This window comes from Papilio polytes, unplaced genomic scaffold, assembly GCF_000836215.1.
Source record: "Papilio polytes unplaced genomic scaffold, Ppol_1.0 DF823731.1, whole genome shotgun sequence".
Lineage (NCBI taxonomy): Eukaryota > Metazoa > Arthropoda > Insecta > Lepidoptera > Papilionidae > Papilio > Papilio polytes.
This window is the reverse complement of record NW_013525473.1, coordinates 5,261,349-5,279,150: the sequence shown is the minus strand read 5'-3', so window position 1 is coordinate 5,279,150 and position 17,802 is coordinate 5,261,349. Positions and strand designations below refer to the sequence as shown.

Sequence of the window (17,802 nt, the reverse complement as noted above, 5' to 3'; positions counted from 1 at the left end):
GCATTGAATCGGGGGATTGTCAAAGTGGACGTGTTTAAGGCGCTGCACATTAAACAAATGGACTGAAATTTATATAAATTGGAGTTAGATTATGTCGTTGCAGTAACGGAGATAGATAAGGAGTTCAATAGGCAAATGGTTTTATATTGCGAGGAACGCTAAGTGCAAAGTGTATGCTGTACATGTGTGATATTATTTTCGAAAAGTCATTGTTATTTAAAAGAATACGGCTTGTGAAGCCTGCGATGTATTTAGTGTTAACTCGGGGTGCTTTGACGATTGTGGACTCTTCATAGTTTATTGATTGTAATAGTTAAGGTGAAACTTTAATTGACTGCGCTAGATGGTACAATTCTTATCGGAACACAAAATACAAAACTGTTCGCAGTTAATTAGGGTTCATTTTTTAGAATTTACTAGATATTAGTTATTCGCCTCACCATTTTTATAATCATTTCTATGGATTCGCCATTTAGTAAATCGATAACACAATGTTTACTAAATTAACATTTACAAGATGTTTGATGAATATATAAATTCAGTAGTATCGCATTACTATAGATAAATGCGTGATTAGACGTCAAGTAGTACCTGTTGAAGTAATAAACGAAATTTAAAAATACCTCAATTAACGAATAGTTATTAATTTCCCAGACTCGCCAATAGAATAATTTGAATTATCAAACATCCTGTATGATAAGGATATATCTCATGCTACATAGTAGAATATCATGCCATTGTTCAAATAGTATAGGCAAAGCCGGCCTTAAATGTTAGGGTAATGTGGGTATTTTTTTTAAGTTTTCAAAATGTGTGTGTGTGAATATAACTGCATTTCGGTCCAAAAGGAAAATATACTGATCGTAGTTTGTAAAGGAATTGAATGCAAACATACTGCCATATTTTTGTATAGTTGCGTAAATAGTCCGTAAAACAAAAGTACCCACAGAGTACAAAAGGAGGCCCAGGGGACGAGACACATGGACACGATTTATAAGAACAACACTAAATATATTGCCTTATATCTTAAGATCAGTGTTGCCAACGTGCAAAATATAGATACAATATATGTTAGCACAAAACAGATTATAAATGTGATCATTGTTATCGACTTTTAAATATTCTACACATTTATTTATTGTTACAAAAGGACAGATATAGAACAAGAAAAATCATGTAAAATAAGATTATAAATATTGGAAATTATTAAAAAAATTGTGGTCGATGACTTGAGATTTAATGTTGCGTATATGCACATGAAATATGGCAAATCGCTATAATATATTAAAGCAAATTAAACTTTGAGAAGGTTGTGCACGATAGCTTACATATGTATCGTAATTGGTCTGTCCAAAAAATTGTATACTAGTTATAACTAAAGGTGGACTAATTAGGCCAAACGAGGTGAGTTGATAAATGATGTGCCTCGGCAGAATCAACACCTCATAATTATATTAAGTTACATGTAATCGTTTAGTTTTAATCGAATTTCTTAGTGTACCATGCATGCCACTGGAGCCTATAGACGCCAAAATTGGTACCTGACGTATAGAGTACCGCTGCATTCGATAGAAAAAAAAAAGAAAAATTAAAAATATTTGCTAGATTGTTGTAAATAGTCAAATGTAATTTTGTATGTTACGTAAGAATTTTTGAAAGTACATCTCTTTTGCATTAAAATAGAAGGTTACGGCTGCATTAAAGTTTATAATCTATACTCGTAAGTAATATCGTGTGTAGTTTGTTGTGAATTTAGGCTTCTATGTCACCGTATGCTAGTTATAGAATTCGGAAGTCTCATTGTAAAAATGTAAAATACACGCTAATAGATATTTTGGATTAATTATGAATGATATATTTAAGGTTAATCCTAAAATGACAATTTTTCCTTTAATATTTTTATACAGCATTACAAATATTTATCGCAATTAAAAGTTTATAGAGGTGGGTCAGTGTGCAATTTAAAAATAGTCTAAATTGTATAATCGCCTTATCGAGAGAGAAAATAGCTGTCCTTCTGCGTGTCTGCTTGAGGTCTGTTACTTATGTTGTTTATGCAATGTGTATGTTGGTCGAGTGTCATGTAACTTTACCGTTGTTGCTAGGTGTAATCTGGGCCACCCTACGTGGCCCTCTCGCGGTCGAAAATCGCAACTGACAATGACAATTTTTTGTCATCTACCGTCGATAGATTCGTAACATCTTCGGTCGCCCTAAACTAAGATCTTATTATAGTCTATTAAATCTAAATTAATAAACCGATAAAGAGGCCTTCGGGCGTAAAAGTAATTCACTTATACCATCGATTTCCTTCGCATTTCATTTTCCAACACTTAAACACTATTTTAGATTCATTAATATATTCTTATTTAGTGCACGGGCACATTTTTTTTTCATTCTTACGTCCTCAATTTGTTTAAATTTTCGTGGTGTGTTAGTTCCTGAATTAATCATGTTTCGATTCAACGACGCTTTTGTCATAAGTCTGTGACGTGGCAAAAAAAGCCTATTCTCAAACTTAGGTAGAACTAATTTCATATTCTGTGTGCATTATATCCTAGTATTAACAACATTGTTGACTATTGCTAATAGCTTGAAGTTGTTAACGTTTTTAGAACAGAATGATGAATTTTTTATGTATTATATACGTATGTAAAAGTCTTGCTCTATTATACGAATATTCGCTAGATCCTTTTTGTAAGCTGAATGCCATCTCGTGTTGTTACACATAGTCCTTTCTTATTAAAGTAGTATCAATATATAATGATGGCTGTGAGGTAAATTATAACAATTTAAATTTATATTGTGTAAAAATGAAATTAATAAAATAGGACTGGGAATGACCGCGCTAATGATCAGTTGTCTACAGATATTTCGGATTGGCACTATCGAGTATTTAAAATTAAAATCAACATAAAAAAATTCTTCTAATCGATTATAATTTTTAGGACATCGTACTAGATAGTGTCGAATCAAATACAATTTCGGCCATCTTTGCTCGCCGACATTTTGCGTCGCGGGTTGCCATTTTTGTAAAAAGTTTGCCATAACTCTTCTGCATTAATCTTATACTTTAACGTTACTTTTAATATTCTACTCACGTTCATAGAATGCATTTACACTTCATTAGAATAATTTTATTTTTGGCAACCCTAAATTCCAGCTCACAGCTTTCTTCGCAGTTGCTCAATTGTCTGTTAATCTTCACATCTTACGCATCAACATTTTACAAGTTTAAAAGCCATCTTTATTCGCTTAATGCTATCAAAGGGTTGTATTGTATGACTTAAGTGAACACTAAGTAAAGTCTTTCGATGCATCTGATATTTAGTGATAGACAGGGAACCGATATATACGAACCGTTTATACCAAGCAATAAAGTTACCATAGAAAATACTTAAAAATCAATAAAAGTATCGATTTTAAAGTGCTAAAAAACCGCTTAGATTGTGTACTCAAAAGTAAGACTAACAGAGAGAGATAGCGTAAGTGTTGCCCTAATACTGCCCAAATAAATCGTCTAATGGTGACTTATAAATGCCCTTAGTGTAGAATATGAATTCTTAATCTGGACTAAGGGTTTTAGCGACCTAACGACTCTGAGTAAGTTAGCCTGATTTGGTATAGACTCTAAGGGGTAAAGGATTAAAAAGGCGCCAGTTTAAATAATCCCATAAATCCCACGTAATACATTGACCTTGAAACGTGTACACTCCAACATTTCTGAAACCGTCTTTATAAAATTGTACATGCCAATTCCATTCTTAGTGTTAAGGTATAAAGCGCATTATGGCTTGCACGGTTTTGAAGGATAGTAGGAAATGTTGCCATGTGCACGGACGCGGGAGTACACGACTCCGGGTAAATGTAATGTTACCCGACTGTTCGTAATAAATCACACCACATGACAAATTATTTAATATTGTTGATGTTGATTGTTAATAAAATGCAAATAATGTAAATATCAAAATAAATTCTGTATTTGTATTTGACTATTATGTTTTATTTTCAGATTTTCCTCTTCCTATTATTTTTTTAGTATTTCCAGATTGGACAAAACATAGACAATCAGTGGAACAATAACCATAGAGTTGATTAAAAAAAAACACAGATTAGTAGAAAAAATAAATGTTTTAATTGAATAAACATGGAATATTCCTACATTTGACAATCAAACAATTGTTTTATGTCTTAATGTTAAAATAATGATCTTCAAACATAATGTGTATGATGTCACAAAATACTAATTCTTTGCAAACAGATTTACATTTAGTTACAGTATCACAGATTAAAAAGAATTACAGTAATAAATGCATGTTAGATACGATTACTGTGAGAATAATGTAATTAAACATTATTATTAAAATGAATCATTAAAAACAAGACACATCAGGCATTTTCAAGAAAAAAAGTGACAAAGCTTTTAACTTGGCAATAAACAAGATTTCTTAAACATTGGAATGTCAAAACATTGTAAATAGACAAGTTGGCATTACTAAACATCTGTAGTTAAAAAATATAACTATACAGCCTTTTAGAGAAAAAAATGTGCATTAAAAAAGTGTTACCCATAATTTTAAAGTCTATAAAGTACATAAAATAAGTACCAAAATTATTCTGGTATTCGCAAATGTCAAAATAAAAAACATTTGTACAATAAACATAAACTGTGTTAACAGAGACTAGAAACAAGCATAGCTAGCATGGCCTATTATATTTAGGTTGAGTTTTCTTATATTTGCCAATTCGTTTTGCTGACCCGACACTGGCAATTTTACGTCTCTCCTCATCCATAGACAATGGAGGAAGCGACACTTTCCTATTACCATATTGTGGATTCCTCATCACATCAATTGGTGGTTCAGGGGTGTAAATCGGTTCTAATCTTGCTACATCCCTATGCCTTGCTGTAACAACCCTACCATTATGTGACTTACCATCAATACCATATCTCCCAGCATCCAGTGAAACATAAGACTTCGCACTACCCCTATTCACTGATGATTCAGGTCGATTCCCTCTCATCCAACGTGAAGATGCGACCTCCGATCTCAAAATTGAATGAGTCTGCCTCTTTCTATACGGACTTCGTATTTGAATTGGTGTTATTTGTAAAAGAGACGAAAATGTATCTTCAAAATCTGATTCCTCATCTTGTTTTGGGTAATAGGATATTTTCTCTCGTGTTATTCTCGGTTCAAACTCCACAGACACCCTGGGGGAGTTCTGTGGTGTAACATCTGTGCTACTCTGTGACAGGCGTTCCTCGCTTTCGCTGAATTGCTCATAGTCACTGTAATGCACTGCAATCACCTCATCATGTTCACTCTGTCTATAATGTAACCTATTCTTAGGCAGTGGTATAGCTTTACCGATGACTCTGAAATAATAAAAAGAAACATATCATACCTAGAAAGTGATAGATGGATTGTGTAAAAGGTGACATGATCAAAAAGTAAGTAATGACTGAGATGATGTATGATAGAGTTATGTGGTGGAGATAAAACTTGGTTTGCCAACCCTATGGGAGCAGAATACGGAGAAAGATGACGAAATGACGATTGTCACCATCTTATCGATAAGAAGTGTCAGAAAAATATGTACTGCTCTTTAATACATCTCTATCAGAATCTATTTTCCTTTTACACATATCCTCTCTTACTAGACCATGAAGCAGACCAAATTCAAAAAATACTACAAACACACTTATAAAAATATGTACTAAGTTACCTGAGTTGTGGATGCAGTTGTCTCCACTGCCTACACTCTTCCAGCATATGTTGTCTTGTTGTTTTTTCTCCATCTTCATTGTACAAAGTCCTTTCTATCTTCTCCCACTCTTCCTCTAATGTTTTTGTTGCAGCTTCTGTGTTTCTTCTCAAAGCTGACCCAGCACTACTGTCACTTTCTTCACTTCTAAAATCTGGAGTACCTTAGGAGTACAAGCAATGATTAAATTTGTGTATTTGGTAATAAATGAGTAGTACCAAGAATATAGAAGTTGAAAAGAAATGTGAGTTAAAACCAGGTATATGACAATCAAGTAGGAATTTCTTACCAGTTTCACTGTCAGAGAAAAAATCCGAAAAAGGTGTACTAACTCTGTCTAAACTTTCGTCAGAGTACGGTTGTATTTTAAATGATAAATCTATGTTTCTATTAACTAAGGCACTAGAATTCGCTGAAAGCGGTGGTAATTCTTGCACTGAACGATAGCCACACTTCTTATGGCTTATGTTTGGTAAGCAATCTATAAACTTTGCAATATTTTTCTCTCGAGCAGACAAAAAATTACGTGCCGACATAATCAAGGATATGTAACGATAATTATTTTCAGATTATCCATTTTTTCTAGCATATTCAACAATGTTATATTGCGCCTAAACACCAGAATATTTTCATTTCGTTTTGTCCAAAATATTCGTCGCTTCTTTATCATACAACTTGACAACTTCATTCAATATTTATTTATTTATCATTTCGAATTAGACAATCTGTCAAATCAAAGAGTATGAAATTTTCAAAACACTAATTGTCGGTCGTTCTTGCAAGATTTTAATAGTAATTGCAGTATAGAAAAGTAAAAACCCTTATTAAACATAAATTATTAAGAAATAAAGTTATGGCACATTTTTTCCAAAACGGAACATTAGTTTTAAAAAGTGTTTATACATTTTCGTTTAAATATAAATGGAATTTGTAAATATTCGCCTTTTACTAAAAAAATTGAAATGTCATCTGTCAATTGTTAATGTCACCGGTTCCTGTTTGTCAAAGTCAGTTTGTCACGCATTGCGGATTATTATAGGTGCCGCACTGAATAAAAGCGGAAAATCAATTTTTCTCAATTTATTTTTCTGTTTCAAACAGACCGGACTTGTTAGGAAAGTTTATAGTACCATGTCGGAAGCTTTTACAAAAACTGGTGATAAGTCGCAAGATGAGGTAAGAATTTTTAACTTAAAAACCCTTTTTATTTTAATATAGAAACTAAATTTAAATTCAATTAAATTTCGTTATTATTAAAGAAAAGAACAAAACCTTGTAATCCCTGAATATAAATTTAATAATAATATTACCACATACTTAAGAGCCTTGCTGCATTAGTCATTTTTAAGCAATGTTTAATTAATGATAACAATTTTTTTTAGTTACAAGCGTAGAATTTTTATGGAGTGTGTTTATTAAAAGTTTAAAAAATCAATTTGTACATGGAATTTAATTTTTAAAATCAATGTAATTTAAAACCATGATAAATTAGAGACTACTGTATTAAATGTTAATTAACATTTGATGCAAAGAAATGAAATACAACATCATTATAGAACTTCTATTTAATTAGAAATTATTGTGTTGTGTGTCTTGACATGAAGCCTCTCAAACAACAGTACCAAAATATTTACATACAATATGTTTTTCAGCCACAAACAAATTGGACCAGCAAAGCATCACAAACAATAATTTTTCAAATTTAATTATCAGTAATTTTATACTTGTAATATCTGATTAATAAAATATCTACATTATATTTAATTCTTTTAAAAAATACTGGCAACATGTTACAGTTTTTCTAGTAATGCAGTCTTTGGGTAAAACACCACTGTGTTTCCGCTGCTTGTTTGCTCTACTTTATATTAAAAAAAAACTTTTTAAACAACATAAAAATGACAATATAATGGGTACAGAATAGTAAAGCCAAACTAAGCTAAAGCTATCAACGTAGTTAACCAATTACTGATTTTTTTAACTAATATGTTTTGTCTAAGTCTTCACCTGTGTAAAATAAAAATCTAGTAATAAAAATAGTTACTTAGTAATAATGTTGCATTTTAATGCCAATAGTGTTTTTGAAATCACTCCAGTGATTTTGCAATTTATTTGTCATACAAATATACATTTTTTCTTATTGTTATTGATATAGATTTTTTTTAAATTATTCTCTTTTTATCTCACACTAGCTATTCCCATGCGACTTCATCCGCATGAATTTATGAAAATTTTAATTTATTGTTTACATTTGTCAAATTATCAATTGGAAATGTCAAAATGTCATGACATGATGTTAAACCATGGCAATCTTACTTCCTTGATGTTGGCAGCTTGTAGCTTATGGCTTTCCCACATCAGGGTTTTTATCCAATTTGTTTACCTCCTAAGTTTAATAGCGTGAAAATGTATAGCCTAAAGTGTGACGTAAGTATAGTGCTTTTTGTTAAAGGAAGCATTATTCAAAAAAATGCTGTGATTTCTGACATCTTACGCCTCAAAGTAGTGTGTGTTTACCACTTTATTATATTAGTATAGATTCTCTGTGTTAAAAGATACAAAAAAGATGTAGTAAAGATGACAAATCGGTCATTTACAGTCTGTTAAATTATTAGTAAGATTGTGAACTAACGAAATTGTTGACATTACTTTTGCATGAAAATTTGTATTTATTAATTAAATATGGAAATGTACAAAGGGTATCTAAATAAGGGGTATACTATCAACGGTTATGCTAAAATTATTACACGCACATTATTTATGTCGTAAAATATTGGAAATGAGTTTTTATCATTTCTCTGTTAAAGTAACTATTTAATCAATATAAAACATGTTTCGTTAGTGCGAACGTAATAAAATGCGCTTTTATGAAAGCTTCGTCGTAATTCAAAAGACTATCCCGGATGCCCTAGAGCCCTAGATCGAGGACAATGTGCTGGGTATATAGGCCGCGTGTGCAGACGAACATACTAATGTTTCTCTATATTTTATTATATCTTTTTTAATATATTTTTTTAATCGTTTAACATCAGCATTACTTTGTACAGATTGTCGAAAACTGTTGTTGTTTTTATATTTTTTTAATTGTTTTGTTAAATGATTTTTTTTTGTTTGCATTGTAATAGTTATTTTGGAGGAAATGCGCGTTGAAAAATAACATAGTCATAAGTTGAAATTACGCATTGCAGTGTGAAGTTTAAAGTTAGTTTTAAATTTTATTCAATCATCGGAAATCTGTAGTATGTTTTCGATGGATCTTACTAGAATAGTTATCAAATGAAGGCTTACTACCCGTATAATTATAGTTTAACAATAGTAATTAATTATTTTTTACTACTTTGTGCAGAAAATCCTGATGCCGTACACATATATCCTGCAAGTACCAGGCAAGCAGATCCGAAAGAAGTTATCCTTAGCCTTCAACTATTGGCTACGAGTAAGCGATGACAAACTTCGAGCTATCGGCGAGATTGTCCAGATGCTGCACAACTCCAGTCTACTGTGAGTTAATAGTATAACAAGATTCAAACTTTATAATAGGTCGCCATTAACGAGATCCGCGGTCAATTTTAAGTATCAGAAGTCAAGGACATATCGGAACGGCATATTTGCGTGTTGCCGTAACTGAAATATGCTTAAGGCCAAATTCTGAAACGAACCTTAAACGTTTCGTCAGCCCCTCTTACTATCAGACGTCAATTTTATTCGAATTTGACGCACACCTTAGACTAAACTATCGGAGGCCTAATTTTAGTTCCTTTCCCTTTCCACCCTTTTCTTAAGAGGAAAGGATGGGAAGGAAAAGTGGAGGCGACGCATAGGAAGGGGAAATATCCTCTTAATGTGCGTCTCCTCCTTCGTCAATAAGGGTAGGCAACGCATCTGCAATTGCGGATGTTTATGGGCAGCGGTCGCTTTCCATTTCGGTGGATTCAGGTGGCCGCTTGCTCGTTTACCACTTTAATTATAAAAAAAAACAACAGTCGCGCTTTGATTACTATGACCTTATATGGAGGTGCACACATTCCGATTTTTAATTGTGCAACTAAACAATTGAATAGACAGCGAAACAAACGACAATCGCACACTTTTGCGATAGTTCAGTCAAAGGTGTGCGCCCGCACTAAGCGTTATCAATAATGACGATGTTACATAATTAATTGTCGTTATGTGACCGATTTCTAGCTTAGCTTAGTGTATTGCAGTAACAGCCCATTGTACTTTAGTTGCCTTTTTACAATACCTATAAAGATAAAAACATCGTTATTTATAATTCATTCTTTCGAAAGCCTGGCATTGAATTATATTGCTATACAATTTTATCGTCAAGTAAATAAAAAATATTACATAAGGAGTAAACAATGGGTAGGTAATTCGTAAAAAAACCGCATGAGTAAGGGCTATGGTTTCCACAACTCTGAACTAAAGACAACACGCATCGAAAGACATCGCACTTTTCGAGTCAATGTACAATAAAATGCCCTTTTTATCAGATATATGTATCTTGATATGTCTAGATTTGGAAAAATATTACCGTTTTTTCAACAAAATATTCATTTGCTTATGGTCTCAATGATGACTAAGAGTGGGCTATCTTTGACTAAACTCACACAACTGTTGTGCGATTGTCTATTGTCGATTGTTTCGCAGCCAATTCAACTGTTTAGTTCTAAAACTAATATCGAGTTGTGATTGAACCTCCATATATTCTCAATAGAATGAAAGCGCGACTGAAAAGTTGTAACATAGTCAGTGTGCGACCGCTCTAAAGACTACAGTGCAAGACACAATCCGGTAACAATTTTAAAAAAAATAAGCAGAAAGGTATTTTAGAATTATACTTATTGCAGATTAACGGCCTGTCAGATTTTGTAACCTTATCTGTAAGTGACGGCATTAAGCTATCTGAGCCTCTATCAGCCAGTGGTGGGACAGGCCCTTATTTGTAAAGTATTGTTAGTTACTAAGAAGAAAAAAATCTTTTAAAGATGGCATAATTTATAACGGACTTATATTGGATTGACACAAATCGGTAAAAGTGTGCCGCAAACAACAACATTTGTTATGGTATCCAATTAACATAATAATGTTTTTGTTGTACAAAACAAATGTAAAGAGACTTTTACAATTTCCATTCCATTCGGTGTAAGATTATCGCTGTTCTGATTTCGACAGCTTTTTGTGAATCGTAATCAAGGCATCTAAAGGGCGTACCGGCTCACTATTCGTCCCCACCGAGGGGCTCGGAGCCTACCCTTAGTTACGGTGACTAGGCCATAGTCAACCACGCTGGCCCAGTGCGAGTTGGTTGACTTCACACATATCTTTGAATTTCTTCGCCGATATGTGCAGGTTGCATCACGATGTTTTTCTTCACCGTACGAACGTCGGGTTATTTACATATGAAAATTCGAAAAATCGAAAATCACATGGGTGCGGCGGGATTCTAACCCAAGACCTGTACATTACAAGGCAAGTGCTTAGACCACTGAGCCACCGACGCTCTTATTTAAATTCGCGGTTCCCTAATTACGGTATAAGCTACCATTCCCTTAATGTCGTGGTTTTACCTATGACGTAAACCCATGATTTCTAATGTTGTACGGCATCTAGCGAGGTACGTTGGTAGAGAATGAAATTCTAAAGTTTTTACTATTTGAAGAAGTCTCGTGCAAAAATTGAAATTGCATACAATACGTGAGAGACACGTGGACTGAACGTAAAATTCATGTCTGGTCAATCTAGTTTTGATCCGGATTTAACTGGAAATTATTATTATCTGCATTGTGTTTTATTAAACAGGTTGTTTACTCTTGGTGTAGACTGCAATGTCACTTTTCCAATGAGAATATCTGGAATGAGGATAAGTCTCTGCATTTTACACACATCGTAGTTTGCCTCTTGCACTCAGAGCAGTTTAATGGTTACGGATGTCCTTTCTGAATGCTCTAATTCCAAAGCTATATTAAGGGACATTCTCAGGAATAAACTGAGTATAAGCAAAGTTTGTACTAATATTTGCTTATACCCTGATTATTCCTAAGTTTAACTTTATACCGCGTTTGTTTGTAAGGCTGTTAATGTCAGAGTTCCGCAGTTATAGCATAAGTACGTAAAGACATAAAAGCAATAAATAATAAAGCGATATAATGAGGAGTAGCACGTTGTTAATTATTTATTTATTTATACGTAATGTTTAATATTCCTGATGAATGCAGAAAAACATAAAAAAAAACAGTATGCTGAGAATAACCATGTACCGTTAGCTGATAAAAACTGTGTTCGAGGTTACTACACATTCATTGGTGAAGTGTGCTCAAGGAACAACTAGGGTTGCGACGATATTTTCTAATCGACTAACTCGATGTCGATATTTTGACTATCGACAATTCCAACATCGTATTTGAAGTTCATCATTCATGATTCGCAGAGTGAATTGTCGGTTATACTAATTTTGCAGATTTTTATGAATATATTTGAATTGTCCAGTGACAGTATTTTATAATATCTGATAGTCACGCAGTTAAAAGGTTCTACTATGTAATATTTAAAGATACACTAGTTGTATTTATAAAATAATTTGTACGTTTCACTTGAATATACGAATATTAACGTGTTATCAATACTTTTAGGTAATTGCACTATTTACTAGTGAATCACATTTTATTAGTTCAATAATCTGTAAACATCAATACGTTGTCCTCGGATAAACTATCGATATATTGTTATACGTCACTACTCAAATTACAATACAATAAGCTTAGTTACAGAATTACTCTGTCGAGTCACAATTAATTAACAGTGCTAATTAAAAATTTGTTAATTAAAAATGCCACTGTTAGGCATTATCTGTTGCCACCGTTATTTTTAAGCGACTTTGTTAATACTATGTCTCATGTAACTAAATATTTTCATCTTATTATCTCCATTGTTTTTTAAACAAAATTGGAAGTGTAATTTTTTTTACCCTACTTTCGACATTGGTCTAAATTTTATTTTAGCGTTCTTTTTGTATAGATTAATGCCATTATTGGTCTTGTTTTCTATTGCAATTTAATCATCACCTCTTTGTATCTCCTAGAAAATATTATGGAAATTAAATAGGTTTAGACATCCAGTATTGGCCCGACTTGCGAGTTGACTTTAATACTTTTGGAGTATGGCCTAATTGTTAATTGTATGGACATCTGAACAGATAGTCGTAAGTTCTCTCCTTTCGACTTTTTCCATATGTACATGCTTTAATCTGTTCTATTCAATCTGCTTTTATTTTAGAAAACTTCAAACATAATGTAATATGTTCATTTTTTTTCTTTCCAGCGTTGATGATATCCAAGACAATTCAATCCTTCGTCGAGGTATACCAGTGGCGCACTCTATCTACGGCATAGCAAGTACTATTAATGCTGCAAACTACGCTATGATTATAGCACTCGAGAAGACTTTAGAGTTGGGGCATCCACAAGTAAGTAGAATACAGCTTGGACAATTAGAAGAGAGTGGGAGAGACCTCTTCCTGTTTTATTATTTTTTAATTAGAAAGGATAGCAAGTCGTTGGTTAAGCATGGAAGGGGTGATGTGGGAAGGAAATAACATCCTCTCCTTGTCCTATTAGAAGACTCTATGTCTTTTATATCATATTTAGTTTCAATTTTCCTTTCCACATTTTTCTTAAGATGAAAGGATGGAAAGGTAAAGTGTATTTGAGGGTGGTGGATACGCATATGAAGGGGAAATGTCCTCTTTATGTGCGTCTCCTCCTCCGTTTATTAAGGGTAGTCGACGCATTTGCAATTACGGATGTTTATGGGCAGCGGTCGCTTTCCAAAACGGTGAAATCAGGTGGCCGCTTGCTCGTTTGCCACCTTACATTAAAAAAAATATTAAACAGCATTTACATCCATTTTCCACTAGCGTTACTAATTTGTGTTGTTTGTACCATTTTCACTGGCCTCGACTGTAATGGCAATGTCACAGACGTGGGAATTTTATAACAAAGGGGATATTCTTTATAGAAGTGGTTAAATAAAATGTAATTTTAATGATAATTTGTTATTTAAACGTTAAAATGAGACGTTTGGAAACATTGTATTTCATAGTTTAGGTTTGTGTGAACAAAGCGTATAGAGTCATAGTTTATTGTGCAGCGAATATTTGTAACAAGTAGCTGTATTCGTTTTATTATTTTATTGCACTCTAAAAGGTCATTGTGGTCAAACAAAAATAAACATGTCTAAGTTAGAGTTATTTATATTGTATCGAATGAAGAATTTAAATGAATTAGCAATGGGATTTACACCCTAAATATTAAAGGTTCTTATACCATGTTTATAGTGTTCCAGTCCAACGACTGAATACAGCGCTGGACTATTGAAAACCCATACGGATACCCACACTACATTCCAGTATACGCTTACATGTGTTCTCTCGTAATCCAGCGCTGGATGACATCACTGGACTCAAATAATATAAAAAAGGAAAAATGCCTTTTTTCCACTAGGGTGACATCGGCTACGACGATGAAAATAGAAATGCTACATAGGGTATGTCGCGCCAGTGGAAAGAAGGTGTAACAATGTTGTTTCAGGCGACGGCGGTATACACGGAGCAGTTGCTGCAGCTCCACCGCGGCCAGGGTATGGAAATCTACTGGCGAGACAATTTCCACTGTCCCTCCGAAGACGAGTACAAGCAGATGACCATTAAGAGTTAGTGCACATTACACATTTTTATACACGGATAGGAAATGACAGCTTTAATATTTAACACTTTCAGGGTCAGTCCCACCACTGGCTGGTAAAGGCTTATAGCTTAAATTAACGCCACTGTCAGATTAAGGTAACAAAAACCGATTCCATCACATTCCATTGTTATGAGACAATTTACGATTTGGTGGGACAGGCCCTAAATATCCCTATTAGTTCAAATTCTCGCCACCGCTATTACCGTCAGCGCCATGGAAATAATTAAGTAGGTACAAAATACAACTGCCCATAGACATGATAGATTACCATAGTTTATGGTATTTGAACAATAAACTTGGTAGCTTTATGTGTTAGTCAAACTTGCCTTTCTAATAAATTTGCTGTTGACTTCGAGCGGCTATTAAGTTTGAATCTTGTTATACACCTTTATATGGAAACACTGGTCTAATCTTTTTGCGTGTCTAGACTTCACGCAATCTTACTAATATTATAAATGCGAATATATTGATGGATGGATGGATGGGAACTGCTGAACGGATCTCGATAAAATTTGGCAAACGTATAGAACACAGTCTGGAAGAATACACTACTTACTTTTGTTTTTAATTCTACGCGAAGTTAGTATTGCTTATTGTATATTGTTCATACACAGTGATGACGTCATTAGTCACATGACATTGTACTAAGGTCAACTTACGAGGACAACCATTAAGTTATTTTTAATCTCTAATTACGTCGTTAAATTCTAAATAATTATAACAAAAACAATACGAAAACTTCTTGCGCGTCAAAATAAACCGTTTCCACAAAACTATGTCATCAGTTTTGACAGCTGTCAAATTAAACTTTAGTTTGACAATCTACAGCGTTATAGTGTATACAGACTTATCTGACTCAATGACTTCTGGTAAAAAACATTAAAAAACCTTCTTATAATACTGGTTATCAGCCATCTAAATGTATTAAACCAAGTGTCGTTTTATTAATGTGCGTGCCGGAGGCTTAGTTTTATCTCTTTTCCCTTTCCGCCCATTTCTTATAAGGAAGGGGAGGAGAAAGTTTTGATGGTGGAGGGGACGCAAAGGTAGCGAAAATATACTCTTGGTGTGCGTCTCCTCCTTGGATTTGGGCAATGTATCTGCAATTGCGGATGTCTAAACAACAGCCGCTTCGCCATTTTGGCGATATCAACCGGCTTGCTCGATTGTCATCTTATAACAAAAACCGTGCTATAAAGATTAACTCCGACCATTTTAACAAAGGCTTCAATTGCCTTTTTTATAGAGACGGGAGGTCTATTTATGTTGGCCATCCGTCTGATGCAGCTGTTCAGCGACAACAAGTCAGACTTCAGCCGACTCTCCTCCATCCTAGGCCTCTACTTCCAGATCAGAGATGACTACTGCAACCTCTGTTTGCAAGAGGTATTGTAACACACTTTTAACACTAACGGCCGTATACTGAAACGAAATTTAAACACTTAGCTTCGTAAACGCCATACAAAATATGTGAATATTTTAATGGAATTTGTAGTTGTATATTTTAATGTTGTTTCAGAATTTCGCTGTAGATATTTAAGGCTTTTTCAACTTTAAGTATGCTATCAGCCGACTACTGATTCTTAAATACTTCGTAAGCTTTATAATCTGGCAGACGTCAAAATATATCCTTTGTTTTTTTTTAATTTTTATTTAAGTAGCTGTTATATATTTCAGTGTTTCACTATTCGGCCGATAATATTACCAATTAAATCTATATTTAAGGTTATTCAATTTAAAATTGTCTAACTTTTTGGTTTAGATATATCCATAAATTATTTGACAGTCATAAGAAACGTATATTTCTTCAGATATAGTGTTTATTTAACCCAAGGATATGTTATGTTGATATTTGTTACCTTAGTATACGGTAATTAATTATTATTCTAGTATTCAGAGAACAAGAGTTACTGCGAGGATCTAACCGAGGGTAAGTTCAGTTTCCCCATCGTGCACGCCATCCGCGCGCAGCACGCCGACAACCAGGTCCTACGTATCCTTTGAAACCGTGTTGCATGTTACATGTTTTTTTTATTGGCGGCTCTACGTCCTTCCTTCTTGGTCCTCTGAACATGTTTAAGGGGACCAGGGGTTCAAGGACGTTTAGGTGCGGGTGGGAATTCTCAATTACAATTACAATTTTCTTACTGATAGTTTACATTTCATCTATATTCTAATTTTGCTTTTTTAAATATCTAAATGATTAAGGGCCTGTCCCACCACTGGCTGATAGAGGCTCAGATAGCTTAAGAATGCCGATGTCGGATAAAGGAACAAAATCCGATATTGTTATCACATATTTTACACGTTGGATTGTTATTTTGTTGAAAAACAATAAAGGAAGATATGAATTCTTAAACCGGGAGTGCAGATATCTTACGACAACGCACCCGTGACGTGGAGGTGAAGCGCTACTGCGTGTCGCTGCTGGAGAGGCTCGGCAGCTTCCAGTACACGCGCGACGCGCTGCAGGCTCTCGACGCGGACGCACGCGCAGAGGTACACATAAAACACTAGCTGTAGCTCGCCACTTTGTCCGCGTCATATAAAAAAATACAGCCTATGTTACTCAGATAAATTACCTTTCTAACGGTGAAAGAATTTTTAAAATCGGCCCAGTAGTTTTTGAGTTATTTCAATACATACAAATCCTTACTTTTTATAATGTAAGTATAGATAGAGAAAATAACCTAATCTTAGTTTTTTAAATAATACACCTAAACTTACTAGATAAAACATATAAAAACAACATAATATAAATAATGAAAAATAAGCTATAAATCGGAAAGTTTAGATGTATGTTTGAGAATTTGTAGCCTAAACTGCTGAACGGATCTTAAAAAAATTTGGTTCAAATGTTGTGAATAGTCTGGAAGAACACATAGGCTACTTACTAAGTTTTTGTTAATTTCGCGTCAAAAGAAGTCGCGGGCGAATGCTAAGTATACTTACTCGAGTATACTCGAAAACATCAAAAATAAATTTACAAAAAAAAACAAAACCGACTTCCAAACAAAATACACGAAAAACAAAACAAAATGCACCAAAAACAAAACAAAATACACCAAAAACAAAACATTCTCAAAAAAACAGTACACTAAAAAGTAACGAAATAATTCCTTGAAAATAGTAAACCTACCTTATTGTAAGTGTTATTTCTATATTGTACAATTATTATTACTTTGATGTCAGTGTCAGCCGAGGTATGCAGTGATATTTCTACGTAAGAGTTTCCACATTTTTACCATAACAATTGACAATTGAAAGTATAGTAACAATTAAGTAATGAATC

The 17,802-nt window shown here is 33.7% G+C and overlaps 2 protein-coding genes across 2 annotated transcripts in view; one reads left to right on the top strand and one right to left on the bottom strand.

Moving 5' to 3' along the window:
• Positions 1–4,176: 4,176 nt before the first annotated feature.
• LOC106103533 lies at positions 4,177–6,469 on the bottom strand. The gene is made up of 3 exons (XM_013283313.1): positions 6,059–6,469; positions 5,731–5,932; positions 4,177–5,380 (listed from the first exon to the last, which is right to left on the bottom strand). Exons 1-3 carry the CDS (start codon positions 6,303–6,305, stop codon positions 4,699–4,701), a joined length of 1,131 nt encoding a protein of 376 aa, XP_013138767.1. The 5' UTR covers positions 6,306–6,469; the 3' UTR covers positions 4,177–4,698.
• Positions 6,470–6,775: 306 nt separating this feature from the next.
• Positions 6,776–17,802, top strand: part of LOC106103796 (geranylgeranyl pyrophosphate synthase) — a 13,238-nt gene continuing 2,211 nt past the window's right edge. Inside the window, exons 1-7 of the mRNA XM_013283679.1 lie at positions 6,776–6,945; positions 9,113–9,267; positions 13,087–13,231; positions 14,355–14,475; positions 15,757–15,896; positions 16,401–16,503; positions 16,882–17,009. Of these exons, the coding sequence (XP_013139133.1) occupies positions 6,901–6,945; positions 9,113–9,267; positions 13,087–13,231; positions 14,355–14,475; positions 15,757–15,896; positions 16,401–16,503; positions 16,882–17,009 (837 nt within the window). The 5' untranslated portion in view covers positions 6,776–6,900. The remainder of the gene's footprint in view (positions 6,946–9,112; positions 9,268–13,086; positions 13,232–14,354; positions 14,476–15,756; positions 15,897–16,400; positions 16,504–16,881; positions 17,010–17,802) is intronic.

What these genes read in the sequence shown, in the direction of transcription:
- LOC106103533 (XM_013283313.1), bottom strand. Translation starts at nt 6,305, where the DNA reads ATGTCGGCACGTAATTTTTTGTCTGCTCGAGAGAAAAATATTGCAAAG. An exon ending in TTTCTCTGACAGTGAAACTG is followed by an intron (nt 5,933 to 6,058) that starts GTAAGAAATTCC and finishes TGTACTCCTAAG; the next exon opens with GTACTCCAGATTTTAGAAGT. An exon ending in CAACTGCATCCACAACTCAG is followed by an intron (nt 5,381 to 5,730) that starts GTAACTTAGTAC and finishes TTATTATTTCAG; the next exon opens with AGTCATCGGTAAAGCTATAC.